This window comes from Gopherus evgoodei, chromosome 3, assembly GCF_007399415.2.
Source record: "Gopherus evgoodei ecotype Sinaloan lineage chromosome 3, rGopEvg1_v1.p, whole genome shotgun sequence".
NCBI lineage: Eukaryota > Metazoa > Chordata > Testudines > Testudinidae > Gopherus > Gopherus evgoodei.
The window spans coordinates 184287528-184304248 of NC_044324.1; the positions used below are offsets into that span (position 1 = coordinate 184287528).

Below are 16721 nucleotides of genomic sequence, written 5' to 3' on the forward strand. Positions count from 1 at the left end.
TTTTGATGCTGGACACTTTGTTTTGTTTTGCTGTTGTTGATCTTTACTGGTGGTGATGCACCAGGAGAAAAGACTCCAGCTTGACTGTCAGAGCCAGGTTGAGCTTGTGAAACTGGGAGTTAGAAAAAAAACATCTTTTTACCTCTAACATGAGCATGTTTGATCTGGAAGATATCAAGAGACACACAGGGAACCCTGCAACTCCCTTTTTAATAGAGTAGAGTAGAACTGTGCTGCAAAAATGTCAGTCTTGGATTCCCAAAACTTTATATTGACATTAACTGAGAACTGCCTCTTTAAGCCTTGGTCAACTGTGCATAATTTAGAAAGGAGTTTATACTACAGTCAAGGAGCTTGGAGCTTCCTTAAGGATTATTATATGATTACTAAATCACACCTCTGCTTCATCTGTGATTCTTGTTCCTTACAAATGAAGCACAGCTTCATTGCACAGGATACATTTTTTTTTCCTTTCAATTTTTTTCTTGATGAACTATCATTTTTGTTGAAAACAATAGGTTCCTGTAAGGGATCCTGTGTTTTATACTGAATATTAATCCCAAGTGCCTTTCACAACGTTCCCTGAGTACTCTAGGCATAAAGGAAATAGAGATAAGCCTATTATAGTGAAGGCATGCTGACAGCTTCTACTACAGAACTCATTCAGGCTGATTAAGCCATCTGTGATATTAGACCGAATACTGCTGGCACTGCTGTGGCCACCTGTGCATTCTCAGGCACACCCACTCACAACTTCCTGTTCTTCATATATCCCTGAATGGCTTCTACTCACCGCAAGTCAGAGGGTGATGATGTGTCCTGCGGCTGCTCCTCCACCACATTGCCCTGCTCCAGATTTTTGGCCAGGGCCCTGATTCGAAGCCCATGGTGCTGCAGTTACTTGCTCCTTCCAAGGCCTTAAAAGGGGGCAGGGAGTCAAGAGTAGTTTATCAGACTGACTGCTGTAATATCTGGGGGACCACCTTTTCAAAAAGTAAACGTGGGACACATGCAGGAGCCCTGCCTCCTCCGTGGCCCTGCCCCTGCTCCTGCTCTCCTCCTGAAGGCCCCAGCCCCTGGCCAGGTCAGAAGCCAGAGCCAGGCTGTAGTAAGAGCCACCCGGGGAGCCCTCAAGGTTGCCAGCCCTCCAAGATTGGCCTGGAGTCTCCCAGAATCAGCATCGATCTCCCAGTGACTATTGAAAGCAATCTAGGAGATTTTAACAGACTATTTTAAGAAAATGACATTATATCATGTTGGAAAAAAAATCTCCTGGAATAATTTCAGTCAGAGTTGGCAACCCTAGGAACTCCAGACCCTGGGTGCGGGACTGGGAGTGCCCGAGAGCAGCCTCTGGCCCATGTCCCTACCCCTTGGAGTGTGCTGCCAAGAGCAGGTGGAAGGCCTGGGCTCCCTGTGTGGCTTTTACTACTCCAGATTTTGGGCTGGCCAGGAAGCGGGGCCTTGTGGCAAGGGGGAGGAGTGATTAAGGCCCACTTCAGTCACCACCACCAGGAGGAAGCTAGTGCCATCCCTGAACCTGGGGCAGGCGCAGAGCAGCACTACAGGAAATCAGGGATAAATGCTGTCCCTGATTCATTCCAGGACTGGGACTTGAATTCTGCATTTCGAGATTGTACCGCCCAATTTGAGATGGGTGGTCACCCTAATATAAGCAGTAGTGAGCAAGGCTGAGATTTTCAAAAGAGTTTAAGGTAGGATGACCAGATGTCCTGATTTTATAGGGACAGTCCTGATATTTGGTTTTTTTTCTTATATAAACTCCTATTACCCCCTACCCTCTGTCCTGATTTTTCACACTTGCTGTCTGATCAGCTTAGTTTAAGGGGAGTTGGGTTCCTGTATCCCTTGGGCATCTTTGCATAGGAAGGGAGTAGAGGCAGCTGTCAGCACCACTTCTGTGATTTTACTGACTGAAAATGAAGTTAGCACATTGCAAGCTATTATGAGCTAGACAATGCCTAGCCTTTACTCAGGCATGCAGGTGAATAGGAGGGAGTAAGGATTCCCCTCACCATACCCTTGTGTGGTCACATAAGGGCTACCAACTCTAGGTGCTGTGGCTCCCCACAGCACTTGGATGATCTCAACACGGAGCGTGAGTGATTATGCTGTGCCACAGCCATGGCCTCCCTCTGTGTGCAGGAGGCAGTATATGGAACTCTATATAGGGTGTTACAAATTGCTCCCCCACATCCGCTTCACCCAAGCAATATCTTTATTATAGTATACAGATTGTCTGAGCACCCAACTTTAGAAGCCAAAGTGAGGGAGTCAGGAATTGAACCCAGGAGTCTTGAGGCAGCACCAAGCTGGAAATAGAGATAGCAATTTACAGTAAGATTGATGTATGGCTTCACTACATGAAACATACAAAGATGTGTAAAATAAATGTATATTTTGTCACACAACTGTAAATGTAAGAACTTGCAGGTGAGAAAAAAGCTCCAGTATTTATTTGAGCCAGACGGTGGGGTGCTTGACTATAGCAAGGTTTTGCTACCTTTACAAATGGACATCATTATAAGAACTTCTTCAAAGATTTGCCAATATTGGAAGAGGCACACTTGCATACTCACAGCAGGCAGGTGGTGCTGGGTTGACAAGGTTCTGTACTTCACAAGGGAGAATTCCAGAGCTTGCTCCAACTGGCAGAAAGACAATAAACATGACAAATGTATTCCTTTTAATATGAACATTTTAGAGAGACTCTTCGAACAGTGCCTACAGTTTCATTCCTTTCATGGCATGGAATAGAATGTTCAAAATACTGTGAAATACTGAAATAAATTAAATAGCTTCTGAAGAAGAAAAAGTTGGTGGTGAAAAAGTGGTGTTTTTCTGCTGAGTTTCTGTGCATCCAGGGTCTGTGGATCTTCCAGCATGGAATAGCCTCCTTTGGAGCCAGAGTACCAGATGTAGATCTGCTTATTTAAAATATGTTGCCTACTGGGGATGGGCAAAACTTCCCAAACCTTGGATCCAGACTCTGTCCAATTTCAGGGGGACTCACGCATAAACCCCCAGATCCAGGCCTGCTTCTGTCCTGTGCCATCTTTTAGGGCAGCACACTCAACCTGCAGACCAATCCTGGTTCTCATAAAAAGCGTTGGGATGGTCCAATATGAGATCCACCTTACAGGTGAGTTGCTATGACCATGGGACACCCTAGAGCGACCCCATAATCCTGTCTTCCCCAGCCCCCACTCTACAACTGTGTTATTGTGTAGCTTCCCCACAGTCCTCACATCAAACATTCTTCTATCTCTAGCAATTCCTGCCTAGTTTTCATGCTGTAGCTAATTGGAATCAGTTCCAATTAATTACAAAACACATTGTCTTCAAGTAAATTAATACTCAGAGTCTCACTCTCTTTAAGTCCTAATGCTAAAACCCATGTATTAATTCAGTGGAGTTACTTCCGATTTACACCAGTGTACTGAGGCCAGAATCAGGCTCCCTGAGAACACTTGATCTTTGTCAAAGGCCAGAGGATAAAGCCAAGTTAATACCATACAGTATAGTGTAGGTAAATATTTCAATACTTAGTAGCTAAGTTTAGGGCCAGCTTAGCAATGCTTTTCGATATTCATCTAGGTAAATTTACATTTACCTTATTTTCTGATTTTCTCTTTGAACATTTGCTAATAAAATAATGTGTTTTGCACAATCTGAAATGAGTGTTGGGAGTTAGTAGGGGCAGTAATTGATAGGCAACCTGGAGAGATAAACTGTACTCTGACTTCACGCTGATTTGAAAGGCAATGTCTCTGACGTGTATATGGCAAATGGCACCTGCAACCTATGATTATCTTTATTGCTATCTCCACTGTTAGCAGACACCTTTCTGTGGTACGTTTAGATTCCTGTTTTTAGTTCCTCTTGCCTACATTTCTTCCAATGTTTTCATCATTGCAAAATCAGAACATCTTTCCTCTGAACCTCATTTTAGGGCAGGATCAAGCAATTCATATATTAACGCAGTAATGAACAGTTTCATATGGGATCTTACTTTGAAACATCCTTGTTTTAGAGAAATAGCATATTTAAAAGCAGGATTTAAATGGAATGTTTGATTGCACTGTAAAATCAACCCCTTTGTTAGCATCCTTCTAAAGCAATTGAAAGATGTGCTTGCATACTACCAATTGTTGACCCCTGCATCTGTATTTATGCAATACACCTATAGAAGAAAGAAAGCATCTTGTTTAAATTAGGCCTGGTCTATACTACAGAGTTAAGTCGATGCAAGGCAGTTTACGTTGACCTAACTCTGTAGGTGGCTACACTAAGGCCATGTCTACACTACCACTTATGTCTAGGGTGACCAGACAGCAAGTGTGAAAAATTGGGACGGGGTGGGGGGGTAATAGGAGCTTATATAAGAAAATGACCCAAAAATCAGGACTGTCCCAATAAAATCAGGACATCTGGTCACCCTACTTATATCAGCAAAACTTATGTTGCTCAGGGGTGTGTAAATAATACACACATAACCCCCGCCGAGCAACATAAGTTTTGCCGGCATAATTGGTAGCGTGCACTGTACAATGTCAGTGGGAGAGTGTCTCCTGACAACATAGCTATTGCCGCTTGTGGAGGTGGTTTGATTATGTCGACAGGAGAGCTCTCTCCCACCAGAACAGAGCGACTACACAAGCAATCTTTCAGCTATATTGGTACAGCCGCACTGCTGTAAGCTCGCTAGGGTAGACATGGCCTTAATAAGCACGACAGCGAGAGGCAGAATGCTTATGTCAATGTAGCTAGGTTGACGCAGTGTCAGTGTCAACACTTCATTGCTTACATGGACTGTTGCTGCCTCTCAAGAACTGTCCCACAATGCCCCAAACTGACAGTTAAAGCATTGCAAATGCTCCTAGTGAGGACATGCACCACCAATATAAGGAGCATAATGTGGACATGCAAAAGCAATTTAATTACATGGATAGAATTGCTGAATTTAGTTACATAGGCCTGGTCTACACTACGCGTTTATATCGAATTTAGCAGCGTTAAACCGATTTAACCCTGCACCCATCCACACAACGAAGCCCTTTATATCGATATAAAGGGCTCTTAAAACCGATTTCTGTACTCCTCCCCGACGAGGGGAGTAATGCTGAAATTGGTATTGCCATGTCAGATTAGAGTGAGTGTGGCCGCAATTCGACGGTATTGGCCTCCGGGCAGTATCCCACAATGCACCATTGTGACTGCTCTGGAAAGCAATCTGAACTTGGATGCACTGGCCAGGTAGACAGGAAAAGCCCTGCGAACTTTTGAATTTCATTTCCTGCTTGCCCAGCGTGGAGCGCTGATCAGCACGGAATGGCCATGCAGTCCCAAATCCAAAAAGAGCTCCACCATAGACTGTATGGGAGATACCGGATCTGATCGCTGTATGGGGAGACAAATCTGTTCTATCAGAGCTCTATTCCAGAAGATGAAATGCCAAAGCATTTGAAAAAATCTCCAGGCTATGACAGGCAGAGGCCATAGCAGGGACTCAACACAGTGTTATGTGACAACCGTAACGGAAAGCCAAAGAATCAAATGGATGCTCATGGAGGAAGGGAGGGGGGACTGAGGACTTGAGCTATTCCACAGTTCCTGCAGTCTCCAAAAAGCATTTGCATTCTTGGCTGAGCTCCTGTCATAAACAGATAGCTAAGGGTTAATGTCTCTTTCACCTGGAGCACCTGACCAGAGGACCAATCAGGAAACCGGATTTTTTCAACTTTGGGTGGAGGGAATTGTGTGTCTGGGGTCTTTGTTTTCTGGCTGCCTGCTTTCTCTGAGCTTTGGAGGAGTAGTTTCTACTTTCTAGTCTTCTGTTTCTAAGTGTAAGGACAAAGAGATCAGATAGTAAGTTATATGGTTTCTTTTCTTTGGTATTTGCATGAATATAAGTGCTGGAGTGCTTTGATTTGTATTCTTTTTGAATAAGGCTGTTTATTCAATATTCTTTTAAGAAATTGCCCTGTATTGTGTCATCTTAATACAGAGAGAACATTTGTATGTATTTTTTCTTTCTTTTTATATAAAGCTTTCTTTTAAGACCTGTTGGAGTTTTTCTTTACTTCAGGGAAATTGAGTCTGTACTCACCAGGGAATTGGTGGGAGGAAGAAATCAGGGGAAATCTGTGTGCGTTGGATTTGCTAGCCTGATTTTGCATTCCCTCTGGGGGAATAGGAAAGTTCTTTTTGTTTCCAGGATTTGGAACGGAGAGGGGGAGTCACTCTGTTTGGATTCACAGAGCTTGCGTCTGTGTATCTCTCCAGGAGCACCTGGAGGGGGGGAAGAGAAAAAGGATTATTTCCCTTTGTTGTGAGACTCAAGGGATTTGGGTCTTGGGGTCCCCAGGGAAGGTTTTTCAGGGGGACCAGAGTGCCCCAAAACACTCTAATTTTTTGGGTGGTGGCAGCAAGTACCAGGTCCAAGCTGGTAGCTAAGCTTGGAGGTTTTCATGCTAACCCCCATAATTTGGACGCTAAGGTCCAAATCTGGGACTAAGGTTATAACATGGTGGCAGTGGGTGGGATATAGACAGAATCCAGAAGCCAGTAAGAATATTATATTTTTCTTTTCTCTGCTAAGGGCTTTTTAGCAGAGAGAAACAGTTTGGTTTTAAAAGGGAACCAGAGAGAATTTTTTTTTCCTCTGCTCTCTCTGGCAGTTTGTGGCTTGCATGTTAAGCAAGAAGTCGTTAAGGTGCTATCACGAGTCTTTTGTCACACAATAGCACTCCCATTGAGAGTCATACCAGCACTATATAAGTGCAAATAAAGTGGTTTTTCAGGTTTACTTAACATTGAAGATTAGCTAAAGGCACTGTTGCTAGGCAGACTTCAGGAGGCAACAGAGAGCCTGCAGTTCAAAAGAGAAACACCGGAGGGCACCCCAACACAAGAAAACAGGAACCATGTCTACCAAGACAAAGATGGAGGCCGAAGAACAAATCAAAGAAGCTGAACACAGGCGACAACTGGAAAAAAGACAAAAAGAGGTGGAGCTGAAAGAAAAGGAAGAAAGCATCAAACTGGCAGCCTACCAAAGAGAACAGGCAGCCTTAGAGGCAGCACACAAAAGAAAACTAGAAGAAGAAGAGGTGGCCCACCGAAGGAAGCAAGCAGAAGAATAGTTGGCCCACAGAAGGAAGCAAGAAGAAGAAGAGGTGGCCCACCGCCGAGAAATGGAAAAACAACAGAAAGAAATGGAAAAACAACAAAAAGAGAATGAAGAGAAGGAAAAACAGAGAAAACATGAACTGGACTTGGCAAAAGCTGGGCTGCATGTGCCAGCCAATCCTAACAACCCGGCGCCAATTATTGCTCCACAGCACAGGAAATTTCCCACCTACAAGGCAGGGGATGACACCGAGGCCTTCTTGGAAAATTTTGAAAGAGCCTGTCTTGGGTACAGCATCCCCGAAGACCAGTACATGGTAGAATTAAGGCCACAACTCAGTGGACCTTTAGCAGAGGTGGCAGCTGAAATGCCTAAGCAGCAAATGAATGACTATAAACTTTTTCAAACCAAGGCCAGATACAGAATGGGGATAACCCCAGATCATGCCTGTCGGCGCTTCAGAACCCAAAAGTGGAAACCAGAGGTGTCATTTCCCAAACACGCCTACTACATTGCAAAAAACTATGAGGCCTGGATAACAGGAAACAACATTCAAACCTTGGAAGAACTGAACCTCCTCATACAAATGGAGCAGTTCTTGGATGGTGTTCCTGAAGACATCACACGGTACATACAAGATGGAAAACCCAAAGATCTCACTGAGGCGGGGGAGATTGGAGCCAAATGGATGGAACTGGCAGAAAGCAAGAAAACTACTGTCAAGGGGAACGATTACCACAGGGGGCACACAGACCATAAACCCTACAACCGAGGACAGCCAAAGACCCCACATACCACCCAAGTAAAGCCACAGACACCCTACCCTTCCACCTCATCAGTCTCCAGTAACTCACCTCGGCCCAGTGACCCATCAGATGGAAGATGCTTTAAGTGTAATGAACTGGGACATATCAAGGCCAACTGTCCCAAGAACACCATGCGAGTGCAATTCATTACACCACCATCACACCAAAGATCCCCAGGCCCGGATGCCTCTCAAATACCCTTGGAGCGAAGGGAAAATTTGAGAGTGGGCGGAAAGAAGGTTACTGCGTGGAGAGACACAGGGGCACAAGTGTCAGCTATCCACCAATCCTTCGTTGACCCCAAATTCATCAACCCAAAGGCCAAAGTTACAATTTACCCCTTCATGTCACAAGCTGTAGACTTGCCTACAGCTCAACTGCCTGTCCAGTACAAAGGCTGGTCAGGAATGTGGACTTTTGCAGTCTATGACAATTATCCTATCCCCATGCTACTGGGGGAAGACTTGGCCAACCAGGTGAGGCGGGCCAAGAGAGTGGGAATGGTTACACGTAGCCAAACCAGGCAAGCTTCCAGACCCATTCCTGTTCCTGAGCCGTCCACAGAGGCCCCGTCTGTGTTACCAGAGACTCAGACAGAGGTAGTGGACCCGGATTCCATGTCTACCACTGAAACAGCCACAGCATCTCCAGTCCCAGGCCCGGAACTGGAACAGCAACCAGCACCAACAAGTGCAACCACATCTTCAAACTCAACGCCAGTGGGCGCCAGCGAGCCACAACTGGCAGAAGCAACAGACAGCCATACCCAAAAGGCTCAGCCAGAGCCTGAAATACCCTCAGGTGCACCAGCGGAGAGCGATTCACCAGCAACGGAAACAACCCCATCAACTACATCGCTTCCAGAGGGACCAAGCCCAAGTCCACAGTCTGAGGAAGAACTGGTGACCCCAGCCTCAAGGGAACAGTTCCAGGCTGAGCAGGAAGCAGATGACAGCCTTCAGAAAGCGTGGGCGGCAGCACGGAGCACCCCACCGCCTCTCAGCTCTTCTAATCGATCCCGGTTTGTTATAGACCAAGGACTTTTATACAAGGAAATTCTTTCTGGTGGACACCGGGAAGAATGGCAGCCACAAAAACAGTTGGTGGTTCCAACTAAGTACCGGGGGAAGCTCTTAAGCTTAGCCCATGATCATCCCAGTGGCCATGCTGGGGTGAACAGAACCAAGGACCGGTTGGGGAAGTCCTTCCACTGGGAGGGGATGGGCAAGGATGTTGCCAAGTATGTCCGGTCTTGTGAGGTATGCCAAAGAGTGGTATGCCTCAAGACCAGGTCAAGGCCCCTCTCCAGCCACTCCCCATAATTGAGGTCCCATTTCAGCGAGTAGCTGTGGATATTCTGGGCCCTTTCCCAAAAAAGACGCCCAGAGGAAAGCAGTATGTACTGACTTTAGTGGACTTTGCTACCCGATGGCCAGAAGCAGTAGCTCTAGGCAACACCAGGGCTAACACTGCCCTAACAGACATCTTTGCCAGGGTAGGTTGGCCCTCTGACATCCTTACAGATTCAGGGTCTAATTTCCTGGCAGGGACCATGGAAAAACTGTGGGAAACTCATGGGGTGAATCACTTGGTTGCCACCCCGTACCACCATCAAACCAATGGCCTGGTGGAAAGGTTCAATGGAACTTTGGGGGCCATGATAAGAAAATTCATCAACGAATTCTCCAATAATTGGGACCTAGTGTTGCAGCAGTTGCTGTTTGCCTACAGGGCTGTACCACATCCCAGTTTAGGGTTTTCACCCTTTGAACTTGTGTATGGTCACGAGGTTAAGGGGCCATTACAGTTGGTGAAGCAGCAATGGGAGGGGTTTACGCCTTCTCCAGGAACTAACATTCTGGACTTTGTAAGCAACCTACAAAGCACCCTCCAACACTCTTTAGCCCTTGCTAGAGAGAACCTAAAGGATGCTCAGGAAGAGCAAAAGGCCTGGTATGACAGACATGCCAGAGAACGTTCTTTCAGGGTAGGAGACCAGGTTATGGTCTTGAAGGCGCAACAGGCCCATAAGATGGAAGCATCATGGGAAGGGCCATTCACGGTCCAAGAGCGCCTGGGAACTGTAAACTACCTCATAGCATTTCCCAATTCCTCACTAAAGCCTAAAGTGTACCATGTTAATTCTCTCAAGCCTTTCTATTCCAGAGATTTACAGGTTTGTCAGTTTACAGTCCAGGGAGATGATGCTGAGTGGCCTGGCGGTGTCTACTACGACGGGAAAAAAGACGGTGGCGTGGAAGAGTTGAACCTCTCAACCACCCTGGAACGTCTGCAGCGGCAACAAATCAAGGAGCTGTGCACTAGCTTCGCCCCATTGTTCTCAGCCACCCCAGGACGGACTGAAAGGGCATACCACTCCATTGATACAGGTAATGCTCACCCAATCAGAACCCCACCCTACCGGGTGTCTCCTCATGCCCAAGCTGCTATAGAATGGGAGATCCAGAACATGCTACAGATGGGTATAATCCGCCCATCTACCAGTGCATGGGCATCTCCAGTGGTTCTGGTACCCAAACCAGATGGGGAAATACGCTTTTGCGTGGACTACCGTAAGCTAAATGCTGTAACTCGTCCGGACAACTATCCAATGCCACGCACCGATGAGCTATTGGAAAAGTTGGGACGTGCCCAGTTCATCTCTACAATAGACTTAACCAAGGGGTACTGGCAAGTACCGCTAGATGAACCTGCCAAGGAGAGGTCAGCATTCGTCACCCATGCGGGGGTGTATGAATTCAATGTCCTTCCTTTCGGCCTTCGAAATGCACCCGCCACCTTCCAGAGGCTGGTAGATGGTCTACTAGCTGGACTGGGAGAATTTGCAGTTGCCTACCTCGATGATGTGGCCATTTTTTCAGACTCCTGGCCAGAACACCTACTACACCTGGAAAAGGTCTTTGAGCGCATCAGGCAGGCAGGACTAACTGTTAAGGCCAAAAAGTGTCAAATAGGCCAAAACAGAGTGACTTACCTGGGGCTGTCATAAACAGATAGCTAAGGGTTAATGTCTCTTCACCTGAAACACCTGACCAGAGAACCAATCAGGAAACCGGATTTTTTCAACCTTGGGTGGAGGGAAGTGTGTCTCTGAGTCTTTTGTCTGTCTGCCTGTTTCCTCTGAGCTTTGGAGAAGTAGTTCTATTTTCTAGTCTTCTGTTTCTAAGTGTAAGGACAAAGAGATCAGATAGTAAGTTCTATGGTTTCTTTTCTTTGGTATTTGCATGAATATAAGTGCTGAAATGCTTTGATTTGTATTCTTTTTGAATAAGGCTGTTTATTCAATATTCTTTTAAGCAATTGACCCTGTGTTGTATCATCTTAATACAGAGAGAACATTTGTATTTTTTCTTTCTTTTTTATATAAAGTTTTCTTTTAAGACCTGTTGGAGTTTTTCTTTACTTCAGGGAAATTAAGTCTGTACTCACCAGGGAATTGGTGGGAGGAAGAAATCAAGGGGAGAGCTGTGTGTTGGATTGCTAGCCTGATTTGGCATTTCCTCTGGGTGAAGAGGAAAGTGCTTTTGTTCCAGGATTGGGAACGGAGAGGGGGAATCACTCTGCGTAGTTTCACAGAGCTTGTGTCTGTGTATCTCTCCAGGAGCACCTGGAGGGGGGAAGGGAAAAAGGATTATTTCCCTTTGTTGTGAGACTCAAGGGATTTGGGTTTTGGGGTCCCCAGGGAAGGTTTTCCAGTGGGACCAGAGTGCCCCAAAACACTCTAATTTTTTGGGTGGTGGCAGCAGGTACCAGGTCCAAGCTGGTGACTAAGCTTGGAGGTTTTCATGCTAACCCCCATATTTTGGACGCTAAGGTCCAAATCTGGGAATAAGGTTATAAGGTTATAACAGGGGCACCAGGTGGGTCGAGGAACCATAAACCCCCTACAGGCCAAGGTGGATGCTATCCAAAAGTGGCCTGTCCCAAGGTCAAAGAAACAGGTCCAATCCTTCTTAGGCTTGGCCGGATACTACAGGCGATTTGTACCACTCTACAGCCAAATCGCTGCCCCATTGACCGACCTGACCAAAAAGACCCAGCCAAATGCCGTTAAGTGGACTGATGAGTGTCAAAAGGCCTTTACCCAGCTTAAGGCGATGCTCATGTCTGACCCTGTGCTCAGGGCCCCGGACTTTGACAAGCCATTCCTAGTAACCACAGATGCATCTGAGCGTGGTATAGGAGCAGTGCTCATGCAGGAAGCAACAGATCACAACTTCCATCCTGTCGTGTTTCTCAGCAAGAAACTGTCTGAGAGGGAAAGTCACTGGTCAGTCAGTGAAAAGGAATGCTATGCCATTGTGTACGCCCTGGAAAAGCTACGCCCATATGTTTGGGGACGGCGGTTCCAACTACAAACTGACCATGCTGCACTAAAGTGGCTTCATACTGCCAAGGGGAACAACAAGAAACTTCTTCGTTGGAGTTTAGCTCTCCAAGATTTTGATTTTGAAATTCAACACATCACCGGAGCTTCTAACAAAGTTGCTGATGCACTCTCCCGTGAGAGTTTCCCAGAATTCAGTAGTTAAAAAGTGTTCTTAAAATGTAAAAGTCTGTTAGTTATATACTTAGTAGTATATGTAAAGGTGCATGTGTTGTATTAATCTGTTTATTTTCAAGTTCTAGAAGGAAATCGCCGCCAGTGAGCTTCCCCACTGTCTGCAATTTGGGGGGCGTCATAAACAGATAGCTAAGGGTTAATGTCTCTTTCACCTGCAGCACCTGACCAGAGGACCAATCAGGAAATCGGATTTTTTCAACTTTGGGTGGAGGGAATTGTGTGTCTGGGGTCTTTGTTTTCTGGCTGCCTGCTTTCTCTGAGCTTTGGAGGAGTAGTTTCTACTTTCTAGTCTTCTGTTTCTAAGTGTAAGGACAAAGAGATCAGATAGTAAGTTATATGGTTTCTTTTCTTTGGTATTTGCATGAATATAAGTGCTGGAGTGCTTTGATTTGTATTCTTTTTGAATAAGGCTGTTTATTCAATATTCTTTTAAGAAATTGCCCTGTATTGTGTCATCTTAATACAGAGAGAACATTTGTATGTATTTTTTCTTTCTTTTTATATAAAGCTTTCTTTTAAGACCTATTGGAGTTTTTCTTTACTTCAGGGAAATTGAGTCTGTACTCACCAGGGAATTGGTGGGAGGAAGAAATCAGGGGAAATCTGTGTGCGTTGGATTTGCTAGCCTGATTTTGCATTCCCTCTGGGGGAATAGGAAAGTTCTTTTTGTTTCCAGGATTTGGAACGGAGAGGGGGAGTCACTCTGTTTGGATTCACAGAGCTTGTGTCTGTGTATCTCTCCAGGAGCACCTGGAGGGGGGGAAGGGAAAAAGGATTATTTCCCTTTGTTGTGAGACTCAAGGGATTTGGGTCTTGGGGTCCCCAGGGAAGGTTTTTCAGGGGGACCAGAGTGCCCCAAAACACTCTAATTTTTTGGGTGGTGGCAGCAAGTACCAGGTCCAAGCTGGTAGCTAAGCTTGGAGGTTTTCATGCTAACCCCCATAATTTGGACGCTAAGGTCCAAATCTGGGACTAAGGTTATAACAGCTCCCAATGCCTGAAGGGTCAAAAACATTGTTGCCAGTGGTTCAGGGAATATGTCGTCAATTTACCCCCCCTCCTCCCCTCAAAGAAAAGGGAAAAAAATGTTTCTCGCCTCTTTTCAATGTCACCGTATGTCTACTGGATGCTGCTAGTAGACGGGGTGCTGCAGTGCTAAACAGCAGCATCCTTTCCCCTCCCCTCCCCGGTGACAGATAGTACAGTACAAAATGACTGATAGCCGTCCTCGTCATTATCCTGTGAGTGCTCCTGGCTGGACTTGGTGAGGTCGACCGGGTGTGCCTAGGCAAAAATGGGAATGACTCCTGGTCATTCCCTTCTTTAAGCTTTGTGTCCTGGAGATTCAGTTCTGGCAGATGGTGCAATAGGACTGGTAACCGTCCTCATCATAGCAGCTGGAGGCTGAGCTCCTCTCCCCCCCACAACCTTTTAATGAGTAATGGAGATGTCCTGCCTGGAATATCATAGCAGCTGGAGGCTGCCTCCCCCTCATTTTATCTCACTAAAAAGTCAGTGTTTCTTATTCCTGCATTCTTTATTACTTCATCACACAAATGGGGGGATAACTGCCATGGTAGCCCAGGAGGGGTGTGGGAGGAGGGAAGCAACAGGTGGGGTTGCTGCAGGGGCACCCCCTAGAATGGCATGCAGCTTATCATTTCTGCAGGATCTCTGGGGCTCTGACCTGGAGCGGCTGTGCTCTCTGGTTCTCTAGTAGACTTGCCCCATATTCTAAACAGGACTGACTCTATTTTTAGACAAAACATAAAGAAAGGAATGACTTGGGAAGTCATTCCCATTTTTGTCCATGCACCCCTGGCTGACCTCAGCGAGGCCAGCCAGGAGCATCCATGACAGCAGCAGACGGTATAATATGACTGCTAACCGTCATCGCCAATTTCCAAAGCAGCAGACGGTGCAATGGGGCTGGCAACCATCTCTGCTATCTTGCAAAGGCAAATGAATGCTGCTGTGTAGCACTGCAGTACCGCGTCTGTCAGCAGCATACAGTGACAGTGAAAAAAGGCTAAACGGGCTCCATGATTACCATGCTATGGTGTCTGCCAGGGCAATCCAGAGAAAAAGGGCGCGAAATGATTGTCTGCCATTGCTTTCATGGAGAAAGGATTGAGTGACGACATTTACCCAGAATCACCCACGACACTGTTTTTGCACCATCATGCATTAGGATCTCAACCCAGAATTCCAATGGCGGGGGGAGACTGCGGGAACTATGGGATAGCTATGGGATAGCTACTCACAATGCAACGCTCGGGAAATCAACACTAGCCTCGGTACATGGACGTACACTGCCGAATTAATGTGCTTAGTGTGGATGCATGTGCTCGACTTTATACAATCTGTTTTACAAAACAGGTTTATGTAAAATCAGAATAATCCCGAGTGTAGACATATCCATAGATAGAACTACTGAATTCAGGCTGTGACAGCACTACGAAGGTAAATGATCATCATTTAACATGTTTTAGCTTAAAGGCTTATAACAACAATAAGAAAATGCCAAAGAGGTGGGTGATTATCCTGAGATAATCACACTTCTGAGCATTGTAGAATTTAGCTACTCCTCCCTCTTCCCCCAACACCCCAGGGTGTGATTATTTCATTAAAACTTCATTCTCTGGTGTGCATTCATGCCAAAATGTTAAAAGACAGAGTTTGCATTCTAATTAAAATGCGTCTTGTTTTCATGTGTCCTCATGAGTGTAGGTGTTGGGTTTTCTGCTGTAAAATCTGGAATAATATTGAGAGGCTCTTTTGGAAACAAAGCAAAATGTTAATGCAAGGCAAGTAATAATGCCAGTTACAAGTTTGTCTCCTTCCCACTCCTGTCCAAACACGCCAGTATTTTAATAAGTAATGTAAATAGGATTATTTTTGACTTTGCTACAGACTTGGTGTCTCCTTAGTAAGTCACAATCTTTTGGTGTCTCTGTTTCCCATCTGTAAAGTGGAGAAAATAATTCTGACCTACCTCATAAGGTGCTGTGAGGATAAGTTACTAATGTATGTCAGAGACGCCTGGAGATTACAGTACTACAGAAAAGCCTATACAATTTTTCTCAGAGTGAAAGCTTTCAAAAGCAGGGACTGTGTGTGTCCCTGTTTGTACAAAGCTTTGTCCAACAGGACCTGTCAGGGACCTCTGGGTGCTATGATAATATAAATAATGAATATTACTAATAATAAATTAATAGTTTGTAGTATGTCTTGGAATTAGATTGTAAGTTTCTGAGGCAATGGACTTCATCTTCCTACATGTTTGTAAAGTACCATGTGCATTTATGATGCAATATAATTAATATTCACACAGAATTCAGCTCTAACTTTGTTTTAGGGGATGACATTTCGAATCCTATTAATTTAAGAGAGCCCTTGGAAATTTCTATCCAGATGCTACATTTACCATTAAGGATAACAACTTTCCTGGAGGGGAAAAAAGCTTTATTTACAGGAATATAGGAGTTTATCAATGATCTGATGAGTGAGTATGACAGGCTGTCTCTCTTTTTTTACTGGTTACCAAGGTAGCAAGATTACTAAGTATAAAATCATCTCTTCTTAGCAATAAGTAATGCAACATAGAACAAAGTGCCTTCTGCTGACTGCTCCTCTCAGAATCCTCCCAAAAGGGCATTGACAGATAGTGAGCACTATCTTAAGCACCACCCAGGCTTGGCCTGAAGTAGGCAGAAAAATGTATTCTGATTAACAGAGCAATTCAAGCCCATTTCTTAGGGCTACAACACTGGACTCTCCCTTCTTGGTAGAGTGATCAGATGCCCCGATTTTATAGGGACAGTCCCAATATTCAGGGCTTTGTCTTATATAGGCACCTATTACCCCCGACCCTCTGTCCCAATTTTTCACACTTGCTATCTGGTCACCCTACTTGGCCTCTCAGTATCTACATGCTCCTTTTTACCTCTCTGGGACCAGCTGCTCCAAGCCCTCTGTGTGAAACCTCCATATGGCCCATGACTAGCAGCCCTACAAAACCTTTGACCTAAATTGTTTAAGGCAATGCTCACACCACTGGGGTTTCAGCTGAGTAATGCACCAGGATTTGGAGTATTTATCTTGCCACTGTCAAAAATCCAGTTTCTTTCACTTCTGAGCAAGTGTCATAGCTCTAGCAAAATCAGTAAATGTGGAG

At 45.3% G+C, this 16721-nt stretch overlaps 1 protein-coding gene across 4 annotated transcripts in view; it reads right to left on the reverse strand.

Moving 5' to 3' along the window:
• Nucleotides 1-16721, reverse strand: part of LOC115649077 (cytochrome c oxidase subunit 7A-related protein, mitochondrial) — a 179466-nt gene that overhangs the window by 139513 nt on the left and 23232 nt on the right. For 3 of the 4 annotated variants that reach the window (XM_030557646.1, XM_030557647.1, XM_030557648.1), the window contains exons 3-4: nucleotides 2601-2669; nucleotides 794-917 (exon numbers count right to left, since the gene is read on the reverse strand). In XM_030557646.1, the coding sequence (XP_030413506.1) occupies nucleotides 794-917; nucleotides 2601-2669 (193 nt within the window). Of the gene's footprint in view, nucleotides 1-793; nucleotides 918-2221; nucleotides 2334-2600; nucleotides 2670-16721 lie in introns of those variants that run through there. The other variant, XM_030557649.1, reaches the window with a different exon arrangement.